The sequence below is a fragment of the Mucor velutinosus genome (genome assembly GCF_035048745.1).
Source record: "Mucor velutinosus strain NIH1002 chromosome Unknown tig00000468, whole genome shotgun sequence".
In the NCBI taxonomy this organism is placed as follows: domain Eukaryota; kingdom Fungi; phylum Mucoromycota; class Mucoromycetes; order Mucorales; family Mucoraceae; genus Mucor; species Mucor velutinosus.
The window spans coordinates 87,477-109,949 of record NW_027041899.1 but is presented as its reverse complement, the minus strand read 5'-3'; the positions used below and the strand labels follow the sequence as shown (position 1 = coordinate 109,949).

The following is a 22,473-nucleotide window of genomic DNA, read 5'->3' as shown; positions in this document are numbered from 1 at the left end:
GCTGCCCCGTCGATGAACACGCAATTGCTCATGTAGTCCACATCGGTGTTCATCCATTTCTCTACCCACTCCTATCGTGCTTTGATCTATTCTGGGCTGTTGCGATCCACCGAATGAAAGTGAGCTCTCTTCAGACTAATCTTGCATTTGTTGGTAACGAAATTGTAGAGAGTTGTTTTCGATATCTTGAGGTCACTGAACAAGACTGTCAAGCTTTCCATCATTTGATCCAAAACTAACGCAGGCTCTTCGTCGATTAAATTGATCAAATGAGTTTTATGACGCTCATCCATCAGTGCTGGTCTAGCAACTGGTCTTCCGCTACCCTCTTTTCTTGCGATGTAGGTTTGCGGATCTTGCTGATCGTTTGCTACCCATCTCTGGGCGGTGCGTGGATTGATTTGTAGTTTCAGGTCAGCTTGTCTTGCACTCATGCCTCTTTTATAGACCAAGGCAAACAGCTGCTCCTTTTCTGATTCCTTGTAAGTTTTGTATGTACTGCCTGTCCTCTTGCCTTCCATCTTAACATCTTCTCTCTCTTGCTGGTTTGCATTGTTTTTCTCAGGGTTTTCAGGTGCTTTAAGCTCATGATACATTCCAAAATTCGTCACTGTTTCAATAGGATACATCTCTTCATCTACTTCCATTTCTACGACTGCAACCGCCATGCCTTTGTCGTCGTAACGGTTTTCTTGACCATCTTTATGTACAAAATAATCCATATTCAAAATAAATGTAAAACTAAAGAAGCCCTGAAATAAGTCAATATTAAATCTTTTAATGCGCCAAATTTTGATTTTTTAATGCGCCAAGCTTTTCCCAGTTAGTACGTCAAATTTTTTTCCAGATGTGTGCCATTTTATTTTCGAAAAGTGCGACAAATTTATTTCCAAATGTGCGACAATAATTTGTGAAAATAGTGTAATTTGTACAAGCATATAGCTATAGGAGCACAAGCTGTGATTGGCCAAAGTCATTAGGTACATTGGGACAGTAATATGAGATATTTGAAAACATCAAGTTTTATTATTTTAGAAAACCTTAATGCTTTGTCCATTTCCCTTTATCTTTGATAACAACCTCAATACGTCGAGGCATGCTTTCTATAACCTTTTGGCACTCCTCCTGCTTCATTTGGCCATACCAGATCTCCCTTACCCGCTCATATAATTCATTCATACCCTAGGTTGCGGTTTGATACTCATTGAGACGCCTTTTCAGTTGTCAACAGTCCAGTCTTTGTGCTGTTTACACCACGCACGTCTCTTCTTGATATTAGCGTCACTAAGCAAAGGCTTCTTTTCCTTCTCGATAGCCCCCAAGCCCGCAGTGCGAAATGTTCTACGAACGGCTTTCGTATGAGGGTGTAGGATAAAAAGGGTGGATAAAAAGTAAGGGTGGATCCGGATAATAAATAGACCGTGGGGGTACGGGGCGTAGGTAGGGGTAGGGTGGATATAGTGTAGGGGGTACAAAATACGTGAAATGAGTGTCAAATTTTAGCTTTTATTCATGCAGATCTATTTTCTGATCTGGCAAATACGATAACATGCATACACCGTGTTAGAGATATCTTTCAAAAGACGCTCTGCCACGTCTATATCTGAGGTGAGCACCTTCATTTACTGCTGTTTCCAATTGTCAATATCTACGAGGTATACAATTCCACCAATTGTCTTATAGCATCTTGTATAAAAATGCCTACCATCATAGCAAGTCGAGTAGACTCTACCGTGCAATTTGTATTTTAAGGTCTGTGATATGTGGATATACGTAGACAGGTAAACATTGTTTCCTGCTGTCCGTCCAGGGACAAAGTTTGCACCCTCTTGTATGAACAGGAACTCGGGAAACTGATCATCTTGAGGTAGTACTTTGAGTGATGTCGAAACTCCATCACACCCTGGAAAATTACACTTTCCTTTCTGATGTTCTTCGAGCACCACCTTCTCTCTGAACAAGTCATTGAATTTCACGTCCAGTGCCGCTTCATTGATAAATCCACGACAGTCTCTCAATTCCTCGACGATAGTGGTTGGAATCATGTAGATAAACTTAAAAAAGGCATCTCTAGCATACGCATGCGCTTTTTCTACAGAGCAAGACACTTTTCTTTCACATTGCAACGACAAAAATGCACAAATCTTGCTTGCAAAGGCGCCCGACAAACGCTGTAGTATCTTGCTCGCCAAATCGTGAGTATCACCTTCATGGCCTTTCGGGAATGTCTTGACCATTCGGGGAACAATAGAGACAATCTTGTATTCTGTCATATTCCAAAAAAACTGTCTTACTGTAAGGGTAGCTGCACGAATACCAAAACGAGACTGCTGGGAATAAGACTCATAAGCATTGACAAAAAGACTATCATAGACATTGCTTTGGTCAGCGAAAGACATATCCACAAACGGAAGAACGGCATTGAGCAGGAGCTCAAAAGATGCATCGATAAAACAAGAATTACTTTAGTTGGGGAAAATGTACGTAGGAACAGATAAAGTCGAGTATTTGTCTGGATCGTTATTTTCGTAATCCTTTACGAGCCATTGGTATTTTTGAAGAAGAGATGCCCTTTTTTGTGGTACCAAGAAGCCGGCAGTGGCAGGTAAATCATTTTTAAGTGGAGGCTCACTTGTCATCCTGGTCGCATCGCTTGTATCGGGTTCGATTGCTACTAATGTCGAAGTCTCATGGGGCATTGGGGGAGAGCAAAGATCAATTACTGTATCAGATATGAATTTTTGAATGCCTTGAATCGTAAGATCAATACATGTACCATCACTTGCAGGAAAGGGTGAGTTCGAAGGAGGCAAAGGCAACGAAAAATCAGAATCGGATAGTGCTCTCATCTTGGATGAGGTAGGCTCAGACTTGGGTTGTAAAACTGATGTGGGCTTGCATTTGGTCTTCATTAATGATGAAGAAGAAGAAGAAGAGGAAGGAAAGGAAGAGGAAGAGGAAGAGGAAGAGGAAGAGGAAGAAGAAGAAGAAGAGGAAGATGATACAAGATCAATAACGGACGATTTCGATTCTTCATCTGAGCCGACAACATCTTCAACAGGTATTCCAAGGTCTAAAATATCAATGATACGTTACAGACACAGCAATTAGAAACTATTGCAAGTATCCTTACCATCAAACATATTCTTAATGCCTTTATCTAGGTCCTCAGTTCTATCAAATACATTTTCTGCTTTATCGCTTTTGCATTCGTCGTCTGAGAGTAGTTCAAGGAACAGTTTCTCATCACTGATATCATCATCTGGGAAATCATTCATCTTGGGACAGTTCCTCTCCATTTCATCAGTTTCATCCAGATGCTCAATTATGGCAGCATTCAAACTAATATCACGGGTTTTTGCTTTCTTGGCCTTGCGTTTGCCATCCTCCTCAGCATCGCTAATGAGCACCACTTCTTGTTTTCTCTTCTTGGTGCCAAAGAGTGCTGTGTTGTTATCTGGCGCATGGCCATCATTAATTTCATACAGAGTTGCAGACTTTTTTGTTGGCTTCTTGGGTTTGTTTCCGTAATGTGGTCGGATATTATGGTCATAAAAACCCAACAACATCATTCCATCACGCTTGGCGACCTGCAACAAAAGTCTTAAGCTTGTCGAAACGGGTTGTCTTTTCTCTGGCATCAACTTGTACAAGGCACTATGGAACGCCTCAGTGGTATTGGATGAGCGGCTCTTGTGTTGCCTCAAGTCGTCCTTCATCAAAGACTTGCATCTGAATACCATACTTGAGACACCAGGTTGGAACCACCACTGTAACCCCTTTTTACAGTTGGGAAAGAAGGTCAAAAGCTCCTTAACAGTTCGAAAGAATTCGATACTGTTTCTTGTGGTACGGAACCGATGGACTAGCTTCAAGAAGGTATTATCAATCTCATCTGGCTTGACAACTTGGCGGTTGTTGAACATGCACTTGACTGATTGCATCCAATGCATATAGCACCCTTTTAAAAAAGGTAATGCAATGTGCTGCTTGACACCAAAGTTACCCCTGAGGGCTAGTATGAAACCTTCGCGTTGGGCAGCTGAAAAGTCCATAATGACTCCCAAAAACTTCTCCAGTTTGACATCAAATTTTCTAAACAAAGCAACAAAGTATTCTTTGAAAACATGTGTAGTGTGGCTTTTGATTATCGCTTGATAAAAGACGACATGCTTCCGGAGTTGCTCGATATAGATGACACTTGAGCATAGACTAGATAATAGCCCTTTGGGACAGCCTTGAAAGTGACATCTGTTATGATCGGTTGATCTGCGAAAGGGAGATTACGCTAAAGCATTTCAGGTGAACAGAAGCTCACAAAAAACTTGCTAGGGACAATCTGTGTGGAATCCATGAAGCCTGGATACTTCTTATCATCAAGATCTTCAAAGGCTGCTACCACATCTTCCTTGGTAGAGTATAGATCTTGTTGGATCTTCGACTTCCGGATCCCATACTTGGTGCGTCCATGATTAGCCATTACACTGTTGATTTCTCTGACGCTTTTCGTGATGGCGCCAGTAGATGGATCGATGCCAGCAATGGCAGCGGCAGCAGTGATGTTTGGTCTATCTTTTACCATATTATTTAACTCTTTTTTTTTTCGTGTCTATCAAGATGAAGCGAGTTGTACTGTAGGGGAAAAACTGTCCCGTTCGTTTAATATTTTGTCTTTTTGCACAAGTTTTTGGTCATTTCTTTGTATACAAAGTCGAAATATATATCGTTTGAATGAGAGAAAGTAGTGCTATTTATACATAATTATAACTTTTTCAAAAACTAAAATCCAATGATTTTATTGGTTAAAAAATAAATACAGAAAAATGTACATTTTATTATAAAATCATTAATAGTGAGTTGAACCACCTTTGCTCTTGATGACAGACTTGATTCGGGCAGGCATACTATCAATATATTTCTGGCACTCTTTTTCTGTTATTTTGTACCACTGAATGTTAATACGCCGCTCTAATTCTTCTTTTGTAGAGGGCCTAGTGGGATACTTATTAAGACGAAGCTTTAGGAGATGCCAGACATGTTCAATGGGGTTAAGATCGGGACTTTGGGGCGGCCAATCCATGATTTCGTCTAGGTTAAACCCATTGTCGGCGAACCATTGTTTAGTAATGCCCGATGTATGCGGTGTTGCTCTGTCTTGTTGAAATCGCACATCAGATGGTGTCTTCCCAAAGTGCTCAAAAGTGTCGTTCAATGATGTCTTCGAGATATCGACATACAAGCCCGAGTTTATTGCGTCCTTCAATAATGGTAGTACCATAACCAGGCCCCTCCGCTGTTATATAACTCCAGAACATGACCCCACCGTCATTTCCCTGCAACTGAGACTTGACTTGATACGACTGCATGATTCGGCCACCATTCGTCCAGTAAAAAGAATTACCATCTGAGCCCCAAAGGTTTATTCTTGTTTCATCCGAAAACACCCAACGACGCCAATCAGCAATAGTAAGATGCCTATGCTTTTTAGCCCACGCCAATCGAAGCCGCTTGTTTGTCTTACTAACAAAATTGGTCTTTACTTTTCTACGAGATTTAAGTCCATTTCGTCTCAATGACTTGCGGATGCCATTAATTGACATATCATGGCCCATCGATCTTAAAATTTCTTGTGCTGCTCTGGAATTATCTAAAGCACCTGATCGAAGCTCTCTTGACACTAGGGACATAGTTTTAGCACCAAGTTTTTTCGGTCTTCCGCCAAAAGGTCTAGCTGGGTCAGGGCAATATAGTTTTCTGAGCCTTGTAAGAGCAGAGTTACCCACTCCTGGATACAAAATTTTTATCTTTGAGAACGAAAGACCACGTTGGAGCAAAGATTGGAGAATGTTGCGCAAATCTTGTGTTAAACGAGCAGGCAAAATGAAAGTTTTGAAAAAAATAAGAAAGCAAAGAAATAAAGAAAAGAATATGGAAAAACTAGCTTCTTTTATACCTTTAGAATGCTCCTGGGATATTAAATATCCTGAGCATACCGCGAGTAGTTTTTTAGGTTTCTTCGATACGTTTATTGGAAGTAAAGATATCAACCATTTTATATCATCTAGAATTACCCACCTAACATTTTTGCCACGTCTCACTCTAGCTGGTTATACTGGGATTAGAATATAGTCCAGCCATAAGGTTTTTATGTTGCTGTAATCCCTATAGGCTGTTCTATCGAACGCAGTATGGGGTAGCTTTGTTTTTTGAGTTTTGGCAATATACTGGGTAAAAGTCAAGATTATTTGAACGAACGGGACAGTTTTTCCCCCTACAGTAGTATAAATCGATATCGTACATCTAATCCAGCGTACATACAGTTTATATCTAAATCTAGTAACTGGATGAACTGTCGGAATGTAGATCATAGTGGATGTATTCCACAAAGATCAATTTTCATGTTTCTCGAAATACTGGATCACAAAAGTAAATGCTGCATAGAGAAAAGTACTCTTTGATACTAATCGTAATATTATAGAAGAATCAGCACGCAACATATACCTCTAGTAGAACAAGTAATTAAGCTTTCATAGATATAGCGCAGTAACTCACATTTCTTTTCCATTTTATAATGTGCACTATCACTATAGCCAATGCAGCCATCTCCAGTATCAAAAAATGTATCTGCATCAAACAAATCAAAGGCAAAGGAATATGAAAAGCACAGAAGATATTCATCACCAGAAACGCAAGATTTGCAAAGACAGTAAGTTTCTCATCATCACCTGGAGTTAGCCATTTTATGCTGATATTCTCTCTATCTCTTAAATTGTAGAAACATAAAGGTAATAATAAGGCATTGATATCATAGATGGAGCTACTTATCTTTGTGTATTAGGGACCCAACAATAAGAGAGTGCGCAAGTCGTAAGGAATTCTGATCTCTATGCTTATTCTGATTAGGCTACGCTTTGTTGTTATTGCCCGTAATGTAATATCATCATGTTTCTCTGTAGTAGTAGCGCAATTATTATATGTCAAGAAATAAACAATGGTTTCTATTGTAATAGCACTAAATGCTATTATATATCTGATTTATTTTTTTATGAATATTTTGCAAACCACCCTAAACTACATGAATTTTTTGAATTTTTCTGAATTAAGTGAGCACTTTTCCGAATTTCTCTGAATGCCATTCAGAAAAATTTCGACAAAATTTTAGAAATATTCAGCAATATTCAAATCTTTTTTAGTCACAGTGGAATGATGATCCATGGTGCAGTGAAATCAGGTTTAAATAGATTTCACAAAAAAAATAAAGCAATAGTAAAATACAATGGAAATCAACTGTATTTTATTTGTGTATAAAATGAACTGAAGATCCTGGTGTTGTAAATCTGAAAGTACGTGAGAATGGATATAAGTTTATTTTCGTAAAATCAGATGAAGAGGAGAAGGAAGAGTGAATGTCTACTGCTATTTATATGTATGATTTATGGATTGCTTACACACCCGTCTAGAATGGTGTTCTCATGCTAAGTTTTAGTGTCAATCCTCACTTATGTTAAATGGTAATTATTTCAGATATAGATGATCAGTCTAAGTATCTTTAGTTGCTCTTGGCAACGTTAATTACTTACATTCCTTATCTGCTATCTTTTGACATATAGAGAATAGCTTACTGAAACTTAGCTCATGTGAATATCATGGTTATCGTTTACAGGTTGATACTGTTTATTTACATATGCTCCATATGTGCATAGTTTATTACTGAGTTCAATCTACGATCTTGTGATTCAGGAACAGTTAGATGTGTGAATACAACACCTGGAATTGAGTAAAAAAAGAAGAGTATTTATACATTTGCAACTAGCTTGTAGGATTAGTGATGATAGAGAGCAATAGATGCTGCTATTGCGATATCTGGCAAATGTTGTTGACGTTTGATTTAAAGTGGTAATCAATGCGAGAGCACTGGCCATAAGGGTCGATTTGAGTAACCTTGATGGGCTTGGGTGAGCTATCGTCATAGCATGATTTAATGTAACCTTGATGGTTTAAAGTGTGATGTTTGTTATTGAAGTATGGAACCCTTTATCTGGGATATTGTGCAACTATGGCAGCGGGGCATAGTTGTCATATTTGAATATGCTTGTTATTGATTTGATTCTATTTGGATAAAGATACCATCACTTATTGCGACCATCATGGGTGTGATTGAATACACTGTGATCAGGAGTGATTCATTCACACAATGTGCGATATAAGCATGCATCTTTGCTTTAGTATTTTTAAATGGATTTTTGATGTACATTTGAGCGCTTTCATTAATAGATCCAAATAACATGAATTTGAATGAGTGCTATTTGATGAACTTTGGTTTTCAATTAAGTTGCGTTTGGGTGGCTATTTCATTACATGATCTTTGTCTGGTCTTTGTTTGGTCTTTGTCTGGTCTTTGTCTGATCTTTGTCTGGTCTTTGTCTGATCTTTGCTTTGTCTGATCTTTGTCTGGTCTTTGTCTGATCTTTGTCTGGTCTTTGTCTGGTCTTTGTCTGGTCTTTGTTTGGTCTTTGCCTGGTCTTTGCTTTGTCTGGTCTTTGTCTGATCTTTGTTTGGTCTTTGTCTGATCTTTGTTTGGTCTTTGTCTGGTCTTTGTCTGGTCTTTGTCTGATCTTTGTCTGGTCATTGTCTGATCTTTGTTTGGTCTTTGTCTGGTCTTTGTCTGGTCTTTGCTTTGTCTGGTCTTTGTCTGATCTTTGTTTGGTCTTTGTCTGATCTTTGTTTGGTCTTTGTCTGGTCTTTGTCTGGTCTTTGTTTGGTCTTTGTCTGGTCATTGTCTGATCTTTGTCTGGTCTTTGTCTGATCTTTGTTTGGTCTTTGTCTGATCTTTGTTTGGTCTTTGTCTGGTCTTTGTCTGGTCTTTGTCTGATCTTTGTTTGGTCTTTGTCTGGTCATTGTCTGATCTTTGTCTGATCTTTGTTTGGTCTTTGTCTGGTCATTGTCTGATCTTTGTTTGGTCTTTGTCTGGTCTTTGTCTGGTCTTTGTCTGGTCTTTGTTTGGTCTTTGTCTGGTCATTGTCTGATCTTTGTCTGGTCTTTGTCTGATCTTTGTTTGGTCTTTGTCTGATCTTTGTTTGGTCTTTGTCTGGTCTTTGTCTGGTCTTTGTCTGATCTTTGTCTGGTCTTTGTCTGATCTTTGTTTGGTCTTTGTCTGATCTTTGTTTGGTCTTTGTCTGGTCTTTGTCTGGTCTTTGTCTGATCTTTGTTTGGTCTTTGTCTGATCTTTGTTTGGTCTTTGTCTGGTCTTTGTCTGGTCTTTGTCTGATCTTTGTCTGGTCATTGTCTGATCTTTGTTTGGTCTTTGTCTGGTCTTTGTCTGGTCTTTGCTTTGTCTGGTCTTTGTCTGATCTTTGTTTGGTCTTTGTCTGATCTTTGTTTGGTCTTTGTCTGGTCTTTGTCTGGTCATTGTCTGATCTTTGTCTGGTCTTTGTCTGATCTTTGTTTGGTCTTTGTCTGATCTTTGTTTGGTCTTTGTCTGGTCTTTGTCTGGTCTTTGTCTGATCTTTGTTTGGTCTTTGTCTGGTCATTGTCTGATCTTTGTCTGATCTTTGTCTGGTCTTTGTCTGGTCTTTGTCTGGTCTTTGTTTGGTCTTTGTCTGGTCATTGTCTGATCTTTGTCTGGTCTTTGTCTGATCTTTGTTTGGTCTTTGTCTGATCTTTGTTTGGTCTTTGTTTGGTCTTTGTCTGGTCTTTGTCTGGTCTTTGTCTGATCTTTGTCTGGTCATTGTCTGATCTTTGTTTGGTCTTTGTCTGATCTTTGTCTGGTCATTGTCTGATCTTTGTTTGGTCTTTGTCTGGTCTTTGTCTGGTCTTTGTCTGGTCTTTGTTTGGTCTTTGTCTGGTCATTGTCTGATCTTTGTCTGGTCTTTGTCTGATCTTTGTTTGGTCTTTGTCTGATCTTTGTTTGGTCTTTGTCTGGTCTTTGTCTGATCTTTGTCTGATCTTTGTTTTGTCTTCGTCTGATCTTTGTCTGATCTTTGTCTGGTCTTTGTCTGGCCTTTGTTCGGTCTTTGTCTGATCTTTGTCTGATCTTTGTCTGATCTTTGTCTGATCTTGTCTGGTCTTTGTCTGGTCTCTGGTGTCGTTTGTTCTCTGGTTTTTCGATGGTGCTGGTATTGCTGCTGCTGTTGCGAATCCGGTCTTTCCTGGTTTACTGTCTTTGGTGCATGTTTCTTCTCTGGTCTATTTGTGGTTGTGGTAAGTGGTAAGTATCTTCTTTCTTCTGGTCGGAATGATATAAAACTTCTTTGAACGTTTGTATTATTGCTTCCTTTCTCGTGATAATGCATTTTATCATGATGTTTACTTTGTTGCGCTTTCTTCTTCTTTTGCTGGTTGTGTTGCCTCTGTGGTTTGACATGAGACAACATTAGTCATTATGTTGTAGTGCAAATTTATACCACCATTGCTTTTGCAGTTGTGCGTGTTTGTGTTACTCTACATTCGACTATTTACCATGCACTTTGCTCATGTATGCAATACTGTTGCAACAACAACGAGCTCTTTTGAACATCTTTGATGTTGTATTTATGATATGCTTTTCTTTGACTCGCTTTGTGTGTGTGGAATTTGAGGCTTGATAGACTAAAATTCACGGAAAAAAAAGAATAAAAAAAACAGTAATGTCAACTTGATAAAGGTATATTTTATTATCAAACTGACAGGTGTAAAGTAAACTGAAGTCTCTCTACTGGCCAGGTAGATGATCCTTCTTATATACTATAACAATGGATAAAAGTTCTATTAATTAGATTGACAAATAAGTCAACTCAGATCAACTAATGTCTAATCATGCTAAAAGACAACCCCAGCAAGCTAATCATGATTTAGCTCTGTCTGGATGAATAATTAAACTCTCATCCGAAGTACCCTGATCTATCCTTTCTATAAGGATAATTAATATCGATCTAGCAGCATGTATCCGATAGATACAGTCTTAATAGTCTATATTAATAGTACATATCTGAGTGTATATCGCTAAGCATACATCTTTAGCATGTATCTGGATATATGGCATGTCTCAAGCATATCGTATGCATGTCTATAGCATGTCTCATATATAGTACAAGTCTGTAGTACATAAAGTATCTGTAGCTAGTATCACGGATATAAGCATGTGTCTTATAGCGTGGATCATGAAGTGCACATCTGAAGCAACAAGCTCATATTGCATTAATCTTGGTGCCTATCCAGATATGGTAAACATCCGTAGTCAATGTCGGAATACAAGCATAAGTCTATAGTGCCATCCATGTCCGTGGTGCCATCTATAGCCTATATCTTATATAGTATGAATCTTATAGTACTAGCGTATCTGAAGTCCATATCTTCTCATAGTATAAATCGATATCGTACATCTAATCCAGCGTACATAGAGTTTATATCTAAATCTGGTAACTGGATGAACTGTCGGAATGCAGATCATAGTGGATGTATTCCACAGTGCGGTCAAATGCAGCGGGAAGGACTTCTTCAACAGTTTCGTCAGGAGATTGATTGAAGAAATCTTACTCCATTTCATAACTTGAGTTGTCCATGTTGCTTAAAGTATTGATGAAATATAATAAGGTAGATGAACAAAATGAAGCGCCTGATCCTACATGTCAAAAACTTTTATTGCTCTGCCCTGTCGAGGATGTACGTATAATGCAATGTAATCTATCCATCCATTGCTAGCTACACCATATCCACCCTACCCCTACCTACGCCCCGTACCCCCCACGGCCTATCTATTATCCGGATCCACCATTACTTTTTATCCACTCTTTTTATCCTACACCCGTGTGAGCTTTTATCTGGAAATCTTTCTCCGACATTTTTGTGACATTGACGGCGCTTGAAACCCGCTCTTTGGTTACCTTTCGAACACAGTAGCGCTTGCCGGCTTCAGACAACACCCTAGGACAACCAGACCCGGACAATATTTCATTTTGACCCAAAGACAGCTTTTCAACAGTTTTTCGAATCGAAACGCCGCTTTGAAGCATTGTGATTGCAGAATTAACCTTGGAGACAGCAATGGCCTTTATGGCTAGATAATCGACCTACCTGATATTTAGAACTCCGAGTTGGATAATGGAGACTACTTGAGCTAGGTGAAGCTTCCTTATACTACGCTCTTGAGGTTATTCCAGATTGTGGATTTGAGTTATCACTGAATTTGTGATTTTTCAAAAGATCTTACAATACTGTGCCAATGAACATAATACTTTTAACCAACTATGCCATATGTGCACATTGCTTAATGTCAACTATCTGTACATTGTTATAGAGGCGTTAGTTTTAGCTTTCGGAAAATACCAATTCATTATTATTGGAAAACATCCCGTCCGGTGGTAAGGTCTGAACGTTAAAATTGCTAAACTGTTGCATACAAGCGTGCATCTTAGGCTACATTCAGTTTCTCCTCAAGCCACTTTTTACAGTGCAGCAATATAGATGATGTTTATCGTATCACATCACATCTATGTTTACAAGTCCAGTCAATTGTGTGTGCACGGGTGCCTCAGGAACTACAATAAATTCAATCTCCCTGATGCCAAGATATCGAGATCCACCTACACAATATGAAACATATCGACTTAAGTGGCCTCTCAACAGGCTATACCAACAATCCATAAGACCCCAGTGGACTGCTATTTATATACCATCTCAACGTAGTAGTCATTGACCAGGGATCTATCATATTTAAGCTAGTTAGATGCCTTGTTATAAAGAAGCTCTTTGCTTTCGTTTTAGATACAGTTGACAACAGATTATTATCATGGACTATTATTTCGAGTTCATCATAAACATTGGAATAGTTCTGTGGGTCACAGCTAGTTCAAATACGTCTTTTTCTTCCAAAAATTGCAAGTTTCAAATACGACGGTTGCCAGCCCAAGTCGATGTCGGGAGGAGTTGAGGTTGTTGGTGTAGCTTGAACGAGAATTGCACAAGGTGATGATCCGAGTTGAGATTGATATCACTTTCAATAGATAAAAAGGGATTAGCCGAGAATATATTGGGGCGTGAAATCACGAAATCAATGATGCTTGTGCCTCGATTAGACTCAAATGTAGGTTGTCCGAATGTAGAAATACGATTCCAGAGATTAGCCTAATGGACTGTAAGCCAATTGAGGAGATAGTTGCTACGAGGGTTCGTACTACGAGTATCACCAGTGAATGAGCCAAGACGAGTGTTGAAATCACCAAGACAAATAACTGACGATGAAGAGTTGAAGTCAACACTACCCAATACAGTTTGATAGTCTGCAAAGGATAGCGCTGGTGGTAAATAGAAGCCATGGACAGTAAGCGAGTTACCAATCACGATACTGAGCTTGTTGTGTTGTGTGGTTGTTGGATCAGTGCTACGGTGAACATAGTGAGGAAAATGAGGTCGAATTAGAAATGTCAAACCACCATTGCCTTTGGATGCATCACCTGAGATGGTAGCATATTGATGATGTTGAGCCCATTGAGTGAATAGATCACCTTTGAGCAAGAAGGTTTCCGTGAGTAGTAAAATGTCGATGTGATGTGTTTCTATATAGTGTATCACTAAATCCAAGGACGTAGAGATACCAGAAACGTTGAGCATTGCAAGGTTGAAAGTAGGCTGTGAGTCTACAATCATTGATTCGTATCCATGGGGCTGGAGCCAGCGTTACTAGCAGCAGTCAGAGGTGGAGGATTTGAACCAGGTTGAGAAATGCTGGCATCGGCATTGTTGGTGGAGGTTGTAAGAGAGGCAAACAAGTTGGAGGCATCAAAGCCTTTGAGAACAGAAGAGCGAGCAGTGTTGGCAGCACCGATTTTGCGAACGCAATCAGGCTTCAGCTTGATGAACTCATCAATAATGACAGGCGGGACAAAGTGATTATCAGCACTGTCAAGGGCATTGAAGAACTTGAGGATGATCAGACCCATACGGGATTCACGAAGTTGAGTAGCAGCTTGGAGCATGCGGTTGTAGTAGATGGCCTTAGCTTTATCATCCAGTTGTTGAGCATTAAAAGTCTTCAAAAGATGGGGATCACCCAGATTTTTACCAGAGATAGGATTGAAATCAGTGATGGGATGAAGTTCGTCCTTTTCACAGATCTTAAGGATTTCAGCAGCATAGTGGGAGTGTACCAGTAGAGAGACAACATGCTTGGCAGGACGTTGGATGGCATATATACGTTTGAGGTTGATTTTGAGCAACTCTAAACGAGTGCGAAGATCGGCGTGCTTGGTTTTGTGGCTACAAGGAAGGTAGACACAAGTATAACCAGGAGGAGGCAGAGCTGAAGTGGCGGTATTAGAGGAGGAAGACATTTGCATATCATCACCATCAGTTGAGTCAGTAGCAGTAGGAGTAGAAAATAGACGTAAAGCCCATTTCTTGGCTTCAGCAGCATCAGAGGGGACTTTGGCTTTAGAAGAAGACTTCTTGGAAGTTTTCTTGTTAGAACCAGAGCTCTTCTTGGAGTTGGCAGTAGTGGTGGCAGAGTTGGCAGTAGGTTTGGCATTGGCAGATCCCTTTTTGGTACCTGAATTCAAGGTTGGGAAATCCTTTTCCGATGCATAACGAGATGCAGCAGATCCAGATTTGGTACGTGTGAAGCTGACATTTGGAGTAAGATTCAGACGAGTGGCTGAGGCAGCAGAGGTATTATTGGTAGCAGCAGTGAGGGTGGATCGTTCCAGTAAACGGGTGAGAATCAGATTCTGTTCTTGGAGCTTGACTACCAGATCAATCAACTCTGATTGCTTCAAGTTATTGTAATAATCACGGCCGGCAATGTCTTGCTGCATTGAATCGCGGCGGCGCTTATTGGAGGTGGAGGTGGATGCATTGGTAGAAGCTGAGGCAGATCCAGAGGTGGTGATCATAGTGGAGGTCCAATCGGAGGATGGTGCCTCGATGGATTGTGCTGCACCGGTAGAACTCGGTGGAGCAGAGTTTAGATTCGGCGGGATCGGCGAACCTGGCATTCGGAAAAGCGAAAGATTAAGATGGTTGGGGTGATTAAGCGGCTAAACAGGCGGCTGAACGGCAAGAGGTTTTTCCGAAAAAGTATAAATACTGCTGATGTCTACACGCGTAGAGTCGATAGTATCTCCTCCTCAGTTTAATATTGGATTTTTATTTATTTACAATTGTAGTCAACTGCAGAATCGGTATGATCATATGTTGCAAGACTAACAGTGATTCGGCGGGAAAAAGCATGTTTTAAATTAAAGGTTGAGGGAAGCTGCTACAGGGAGGGGACCAATAAAGTAAACGGCATCAAAACCCACCAGAGAGGAGGAGAAACAGAGGGAGGAATGGCAATGGCCGCGCCGCAAGACGGGGGAGACGAACAGGACTCAAGGTAGAAACCGGCCAGACGCACCGCAGCACACCTAAACGTGCAAGCACAAATACCGAGTAACATGCCAGGTTAGAAAGGCGGAAAATATGGATGCGAAGGTGGGATTCGAACCCACGACCTCTCGGCATACTCACTGCTTCCGCATGAAGCTCTAACCAAGTGAGCCATTCAAGCATCCATGTATCTCCTCCTCAATGGTCCAACGGCTAGGATTTATCGCTTTCACCGATACGGCCGGGGTTCGACTCCCCGTTGGGGAACTTTTACCTTTTGGTTAAAAAGAAGTGTATGTAGTCTATTATCAAATTAACATTCTTTTTGCATAGTGTTGTTACAAGTCGTAGCATCTACTTTCTTTTTCTGCCACCATATATAATCATTGAATCTGCTTGTCTCTATTATACAAATAAGACACATCACTTTTAGTATCGTTTAAATTACACTCTGGCTACAAATCAATCTCAACTCGAAATGCTGCATATCAAGCGGACATGAATTAAAGACCCAGATCAACGCTGCAATACCTTCCGTATCTTGTATCCAAAAAGAACAATCTTATATCAAACCTTACTTCTTAAATCCATGAAATGCAATTACATAACCAAACCATACGAAACCATATACATTGGCACTTGTAAATTAAGTAAACAATTCTTCATTCACCGAAGGATATTAGTACAAAAAGATTATCAAACCACAAATCAATCCTATGTTAACCAGGACATTATTACAGACATAAAGAATAGCAAAATAGTATAAAAGCATAACTCTCAAAATCAATTAATAAAATCGTCTTATAATTTACCAATATTTCAATACACATCTTTTATAAAGCTCATTAGTTGTTATATTTACTTCTTTTCTTATATCAAGCATCTGTTATTTGTAAGATCCCTTGAATTTATAAATCTCACATATTATAGTCGATCCATTGTAAGCTCTTTTATATATATTTCTGTATTACTTTCAATTTTCTACTTTTACTTCTGTTTATTTGATTATTCTAGCTGGACAACTATAAACCTGGTGCTTATTTGATAGTTAGATCTGCTTTGGCAAATTTACTATCTCTTTCATACTTTTTTTATCAAAACTATATGCGCTACTACCAACTTGCCTGTAACAATAGAATTGAGATAAAAGATGATCAATATTATTTTGCAAACTGATTTAATATTTATACTAACTAAAAGGCTACACACAAAGCCTGTGTGTACCTGACAATTGTTACAAATCGACTTTGCTTTGTAACAAAATCTCTCTTTTTGTTGTAAATTGCCTTTGCTATCAGATAGACTACATTTCTCTGCTTACTGCATTGGATCCTACTTTTACTACTACAAATTGATATTAAAATTTTTAAATATTTCCTATATTCTTCAAACATGCTCTGAATTTTATATTCAAGAGTTACAAATCAGTTTCTATTCAGCCTCATTTTACTTTGACGTATGTCAACTTGATCAAACCCTTAAACATTACCGTTTCCTACTGAAAGCACTTAAATGGGAATCAAATTGACATTTATTCAACCATTCACTACGGCGCAAGGCGATTTGAATCTAGTGAAAAAATCCCTAACATGATGAAAAAAAAAACACTTCCTTGAAATTGCAAATATATGGAGTTTTTCGCCACATTTAAGGAAACTTAGCGTATGGAAAATAGCATGAATTTAGGGACCCAGTATGTTAGTGGATAAGCCTATATATTATGGCACAGTTACACGAGATCTCAATTGTATAATTGGGTATTTGGGTAAAATACTGCAGTTTATTACTGTCAAATTTTGATACAAATACTTCAAAACTATACTATTTCATATTTCACATAAATCAAAGAATACATACATTGCAGGTGGTAGCCTCGAACTTTGGGAAATCTTCATCCTTTGAATATCTAGGGTAACGATTGTCAAAATGAAAGTTTGTAATCTACATACTTTATTGATTTTGATTTCTCCGTAAAGCAACGCTTTGATTTCCTGTATTCGATCTTCTTAATCTCTTTTCCCTATGCGATATTGCCTCATCTTGGGAGTCGTTTTCCATGACCTGGAAAGAAGAACCGAGAGAACCGTCATTAAAGGTCGCACCCTCATTACCTATATAAGCGATTTACCGTAATAATATTAGTAGCAGGCTTTGATGAATTACTTGATATACCAGCTTTGCTATAACAATTGAATGTTTGATACAGTGCTACCATCCAAAGATTGTGTGATAGTGCCAAGGGTCAAATTGTTCATTTCGAATAAATTTTCTGGCGATTGCGAGCCATCTTCGACATAGAAAGAGTCTTCAGTGATGGCAATGTCTGTGCTCTGTGACAGTGACGAAGAAGGACCGACAGAGCAAGGCTGAGAGGGAGGGGCACTAACGACGAAAGAAGGAGAAGAATTGCTATCCGATTCTTCACATCTCTTTTGCTATTTCCACTCTAACAACAAGTATAAGAAAGTCAGATGTGGATGTCTTTGTGATGTATCACCTTCGACCTTATGGATTACGTTTGGGTTGAAGTTATTTTCGTACGTCTTTGCCAGTAACGCACGAGTTCCTCAACTGTCCACACATCTATTCAAAGGAATAGATATATATTCAGTACAAGAGTCTTCGCGTTGTTTTATAAAGGGTCGCTTTTCTTCATCCATTAGCTCTTTCCAGTAGCATTCTTTACTGTGATTCTTCTTCGCTGTCTCTGAAAGACTTACGCTTGCTGCCAAGGAAAAATTGTTAAGTGAGTTTTTATGTTGTTTTTACCTATTCTTCCTTGTCAGCTCTTTGGTGGTTTGTATCATCATCGTCAGGCAGAAGTTTTATATGGTGTCAAATGAGCGCCAGCAGGCCCCATCCTTCCAATACTCAACTGGATTCTGTCGATATTCTGCTTAAAATTATGCTCGACATCGTTCACAAGAAGCCAAATCAAGCGGTCTACCCTTCTACTGCTTTTCCGTTGCAGGTAGTTGCTTTTTAGCTGATTATGCCAGCTCTCAACATAGTTGTTAGTTTCCATGTTGGTGAACACTTGAGGTTGATAGGCTGCAACCCATCTCTTGAAAGCGTCATTTTCGATGTAGTTCCGCTTCAAGTAAATAAGGAAAGTTTGGCAGAAAGCAAAATCCTCATAGAATTTCATAAGCTTTTCCTGGAAAACTGCCTCGTTTTTTTTTTCGTACATCATGCTCTTCAAATGAACATGAATGTTTCGTCTCATTGCGGTGTTGGCGGCTGTGGATCCCAGCGCAACTCCCCATCTAACCAAAGTTTGATAGATTCACGCACGTCCGAATGTCTAACGAAAGCTTTTTTCCTGGATCTTTTTGAAAATGTTGTGAATTTCTTCTGCATGAACCATTTGGTCTCTGTGGACAATGGGAGTGGATAGTGATCTAAAATGACCTGGCTCCAAGTTGATAGTTGCAAAATTTTGCTCGACGTATCTTACAAGGCTTTGCAGGATTGAAAAACGAGTTTCTCTTTTTCGAAATCCTTCCCGCAAACGGGTTTCAATCAATACCTTGACTTCGTCTGACAAAGGTAGGTATTGAAGGTCTTCCAACGATCCGATTACATGGCTGTGATCGTTAATCGTGGTCAACACTACTTTGGTCGGGTCAGACTTGTACACAGTCGCTTTCAATTTGGCTGTACACCCTTGTTTCTTGGATCGCTTCAATACTTCTTTGGGTGCGCCATTTTTTCCAGTGTTTTGCTCTCGAATACGCTTCTCGCCCTCCATATGGCAAACGTACTCTTAATACCACATCTCTGGGTGGAATCTCTATCGCTTGCGTGCATTTCCTTGTTGATTTGCTTCGGATTGAGGTGCTGGTGAAGGATACTCAACTCGGCGTTTATAGACCCAACTGACCGCATGCTTTCTGACATAGCTAGCAACGGTCTTTTCCAGTTGGTCTACAGGTACGGTAAGTTCTCTAGGGATAGGAGTGTATGGTTCGACGGGAATACTTGTAATGTTTGAAGTGAATAAAAAAAACAGCGGCGCTTTCCTGATTTCAGGCACAAGCTTATTAAAAGTAATGAGGTTGACAGTCCTTTTGAAAGCCTTCTATTTCAAACACATCTTAACTCGGGGGGGGGGGGATATACGTGCGCGCAGAAGCATTACACCGATCAGCCAATATCTTGTTGGAAAGGGCAGTGTACAACATCCTAGGCTCCTTTCGCTACTGCCTCTTTTTTTTTATGATATCTGCTTCATGTGAAATCTTACAGGTCTTTATAAACTCGTTTGAATTGTTCAAGTGATGTACCAAATAACACACCTAAGGTAGAGATGATCTTAATTTGTAACAAAAACAAGGAGCAATTCAAGCTATACAATTTGAGGCTTTGGTAAATTGAAGATGGCAGACTTAATTCATGACTCAACGGATAATCTTGATACGAATTAGCGTTAGACGGATGGAGAAGTTAGTTCGAAAGTATGGTGAATGCATTTCCAGATGACTCGGTATGCGAATGCCGTAATCATACGTTGAATGAAATTCATTCACTATGCGCTGCATTATCAGATTGTTCTGCCGAAAATCGTGATGACAGATAGTTATTTGCTTTTAATCAGACCAGCTAGCGGATAGCTGATGCACTTGAGAATATCTATTATATATACAATTCGTATTTACTCTTATACTGCACATTGAAGATCAGTAGTGGTTTTTGGAACTTACAGTCAGGCGACGCAATGTGATGAATAGCTTTCTACTGGGGGGGGGGGTACCAATGATGACTGCACTAGCGAGAGTGCTCTCAAGTTAACCTAATATGCCGTTGGTCAGTAAAAGATAATGAACTTGCTCAAGTTTTGAGTAGAACACACACCCTGTTGGCATCACATGGAAGAATTGATTCAAACATGTCGAGTGCCTGATTCCACAGTTTGGTACCACCAAAGTGAAAGCACTCATGACGTGGTACAAAAGTGGCAATCAATGATTTCTATTTAAGCTTCTCTATTCTTTCCTTGCCTTCTGTTCACTTTTTCTTTCTTTCTTTTATATACAACAAAATGAGCGATGAGAATAACGGCAAACATGTACACCCGTTTCTAAGCAAGCATGTGCCATCACAGATCAGCAACACACAGAAACTGTGCTACAGACATCGACCCGACTTGGTCAAGAATCGAGGGCCAGATGAGTTTATCCATGTTCAAGCAATACAGGCAGTAAGTTGTTGCATTTGCCATTCAAATCGCAAAATCGATTTAATAACACGTGTGCCATAGCAAATGGAGAAACTAGCAACTTCTGATAAAGAAGCCATCTCTCATATATGGTCGTTATTTGCAGCAGCACCAGCAGATCAGCGAACGCTGATATTGAAAGGACTCGTCTCTACATGTTGTATGCCTCAACTTTCGTTTCTCCACAATGTCACCAAACCACTCTTGCGCATTGATTTTGTCTCTATTCTACCCATTGAAGTGGTGCTGTCCATCTTTTCGTATCTAGATGCAACTACCCTGTGCCATGCGGCTCAAGTATCTCAAACATGGAAAAAATTGGCAGATGATGACTCCCTGTGGCACAGAATGTGCGAGCAGCATATAGATAAAAAGTGTGCAAAGTGTGGTTGGGGCCTTCCCCTGCTGGACAAGTCCCGTTCACAAGCTGTGAGAAAACGACCATTACTCACGCCCATTCAGCTTGCATGCGGTCCTTCTTTCACCGCCAACCAAACCGAGAGCAATGATGCTGGCAGCAACAAGCGCCGTAAATCCAACCACCATGACACTGTAACAACAAGTCTCTCTGAAGCGCCTATCATGCAGCAGCAACAGCCAGCATTACCATCCGCACCCGCTTCTATTGCCAAAAGACCTTGGAAAGATGTCTATAGTGAACGGCTTGTTGTAGAAAGAAATTGGCGCAACAACAACCACACATTACTTACGTTACAAGGAGGGCACACGGATGGCGTGATGTGCGTTCAATTTGACGAAATTTTGAAAATTGTGGTTACCGGCTCATTTGATAAAAGTGTTTGTGTTTGGGACCTTGATACGGGCGCATTACGCCAAACACTAAGAGGACACTCGCGATGTGTTAGAGCACTGCAATTTGACGATGCTAAATTGGTGACAGGTGCCATGGACAATACGCTCAAGATTTGGAACTATCAGACAGGTCAATGTATCCGCACATTGGAGGGTCACACAGGTGGTGTTCTTAGTCTGCATTTTGACTCTCGTATATTGGCAAGTGGATCGACAGATCATACCATCCGCTTATGGAACTTTCAAGTAGGCGAGTGTTATACGCTTTCGGGACACACAGAGTGGGTCAATTCGGTGCGCATCTGCCACCAAGGCACCATGCTTGTGTCCAGCAGTGATGATTCCACAGTGCGATTGTGGGATCTGCAAACTCGGTCTTGCATTCGCGTGTATCGTGGCCATGTGGGCCAGGTACAAGTCGCTCTTCCAAGTCCTCATGGGTTCAGACATCGCCTTGAAAGCAACATAGCAGACACAAACGCATTCCATCAAACCTCATCAGCATCAACATCTACATCATTCACAGCATCATCCGCATCCACGTCATTACAGCAACAACAACGTCCTGGCTGTGCAGTCAGTGTTAACACGACCCCTCTAAACTACAACGCAACATCACCCAACAATGTCCAGCCTTTTCCATCCAGTAGCAGCAGCACACCACACTACAAAAAATCAACAGAAGCATCCGATGCGCCTATTATCATTTCCAGCGCACTGGACAACACCATCAAGATATGGAACATAGCAACTGGCGCTTGCCTCAAGACGCTGTTTGGCCATGTTCAAGGTATTTGGGGCCTGGCATTCGACAAACTTCGCATTGTGTCTGGCTCGCACGACAAGACAATACGAGTTTGGGACACGGAAACAGCGACCTGCCTCTACGCATTGGAAGGACATCATGGGCCTGTTACAGCGATTGCCCTCAGTGACACCAAGATTATATCTGCCTCTGACGATGGCCAAGTCAAGATTTGGGATTTTGGATTCAACAACAATGTAAATAAATGACGCGATTTATAACATGTATCTCGCATTTATTGCGACATTTGGTGTAACAGTAGGTAACACACATGCCTTGTATGCCATGGATTGTCCAA

At 40.1% G+C, this 22,473-nt stretch overlaps 11 protein-coding genes and 1 non-coding gene across 12 annotated transcripts; 2 read left to right on the top strand and 10 right to left on the bottom strand.

Moving 5' to 3' along the window:
- Window positions 1–86: 86 nt before the first annotated feature.
- Window positions 87–722, bottom strand: ATC70_004046 (uncharacterized protein; the record flags this gene model as incomplete). The annotated part of the gene is made up of 1 exon (XM_064823398.1): window positions 87–722. One exon carries the CDS (start codon window positions 720–722, stop codon window positions 87–89), a length of 636 nt encoding a protein of 211 aa, XP_064687722.1.
- Window positions 723–1,622: 900 nt separating this feature from the next.
- ATC70_004045 (uncharacterized protein) lies at window positions 1,623–2,399 on the bottom strand (the record flags this gene model as incomplete). The annotated part of the gene is made up of 2 exons (XM_064823397.1): window positions 1,623–1,648; window positions 1,706–2,399. 2 exons carry the CDS (start codon window positions 2,397–2,399, stop codon window positions 1,623–1,625), a joined length of 720 nt encoding a protein of 239 aa, XP_064687721.1.
- A 66-nt stretch (window positions 2,400–2,465) lies between these two features.
- Window positions 2,466–3,926, bottom strand: GPI2 (glycosylphosphatidylinositol anchor biosynthesis; the record flags this gene model as incomplete). Its single annotated transcript, XM_064823396.1, has 2 exons — window positions 2,466–3,073; window positions 3,134–3,926. The coding sequence occupies 2 exons, from the start codon at window positions 3,924–3,926 to the stop codon at window positions 2,466–2,468; spliced, it is 1,401 nt and encodes a 466-aa protein (XP_064687720.1).
- A 1,269-nt stretch (window positions 3,927–5,195) lies between these two features.
- On the bottom strand, window positions 5,196–5,687 carry ATC70_004043 (uncharacterized protein; the record flags this gene model as incomplete). The annotated part of the gene is made up of 1 exon (XM_064823395.1): window positions 5,196–5,687. One exon carries the CDS (start codon window positions 5,685–5,687, stop codon window positions 5,196–5,198), a length of 492 nt encoding a protein of 163 aa, XP_064687719.1.
- Window positions 5,688–8,354: 2,667 nt separating this feature from the next.
- ATC70_004042 (uncharacterized protein) lies at window positions 8,355–8,777 on the bottom strand (the record flags this gene model as incomplete). The annotated part of the gene is made up of 1 exon (XM_064823394.1): window positions 8,355–8,777. One exon carries the CDS (start codon window positions 8,775–8,777, stop codon window positions 8,355–8,357), a length of 423 nt encoding a protein of 140 aa, XP_064687718.1.
- A 117-nt stretch (window positions 8,778–8,894) lies between these two features.
- ATC70_004041 (uncharacterized protein) lies at window positions 8,895–9,728 on the bottom strand (the record flags this gene model as incomplete). The annotated part of the gene is made up of 1 exon (XM_064823393.1): window positions 8,895–9,728. One exon carries the CDS (start codon window positions 9,726–9,728, stop codon window positions 8,895–8,897), a length of 834 nt encoding a protein of 277 aa, XP_064687717.1.
- A 117-nt stretch (window positions 9,729–9,845) lies between these two features.
- ATC70_004040 (uncharacterized protein) lies at window positions 9,846–10,292 on the bottom strand (the record flags this gene model as incomplete). The annotated part of the gene is made up of 1 exon (XM_064823392.1): window positions 9,846–10,292. One exon carries the CDS (start codon window positions 10,290–10,292, stop codon window positions 9,846–9,848), a length of 447 nt encoding a protein of 148 aa, XP_064687716.1.
- A 2,809-nt stretch (window positions 10,293–13,101) lies between these two features.
- Window positions 13,102–13,587, bottom strand: ATC70_004039 (uncharacterized protein; the record flags this gene model as incomplete). Its single annotated transcript, XM_064823391.1, has 1 exon — window positions 13,102–13,587. One exon carries the CDS (start codon window positions 13,585–13,587, stop codon window positions 13,102–13,104), a length of 486 nt encoding a protein of 161 aa, XP_064687715.1.
- Window positions 13,588–13,619: 32 nt separating this feature from the next.
- ATC70_004038 (uncharacterized protein) lies at window positions 13,620–14,966 on the bottom strand (the record flags this gene model as incomplete). Its single annotated transcript, XM_064823390.1, has 1 exon — window positions 13,620–14,966. One exon carries the CDS (start codon window positions 14,964–14,966, stop codon window positions 13,620–13,622), a length of 1,347 nt encoding a protein of 448 aa, XP_064687714.1.
- Window positions 14,967–15,534: 568 nt separating this feature from the next.
- Window positions 15,535–15,606, top strand: ATC70_004037. Its single transcript has one exon. It is a non-coding gene; the product is annotated as a tRNA-Glu (tRNA).
- Window positions 15,607–18,643: 3,037 nt separating this feature from the next.
- ATC70_004036 (uncharacterized protein) lies at window positions 18,644–19,090 on the bottom strand (the record flags this gene model as incomplete). The annotated part of the gene is made up of 1 exon (XM_064823389.1): window positions 18,644–19,090. The coding sequence occupies one exon, from the start codon at window positions 19,088–19,090 to the stop codon at window positions 18,644–18,646; it is 447 nt and encodes a 148-aa protein (XP_064687713.1).
- A 1,290-nt stretch (window positions 19,091–20,380) lies between these two features.
- SNRNP25 (U11/U12 small nuclear ribonucleoprotein) lies at window positions 20,381–22,384 on the top strand (the record flags this gene model as incomplete). Its single annotated transcript, XM_064823388.1, has 2 exons — window positions 20,381–20,539; window positions 20,600–22,384. 2 exons carry the CDS (start codon window positions 20,381–20,383, stop codon window positions 22,382–22,384), a joined length of 1,944 nt encoding a protein of 647 aa, XP_064687712.1.
- Window positions 22,385–22,473: the final 89 nt, after the last annotated feature.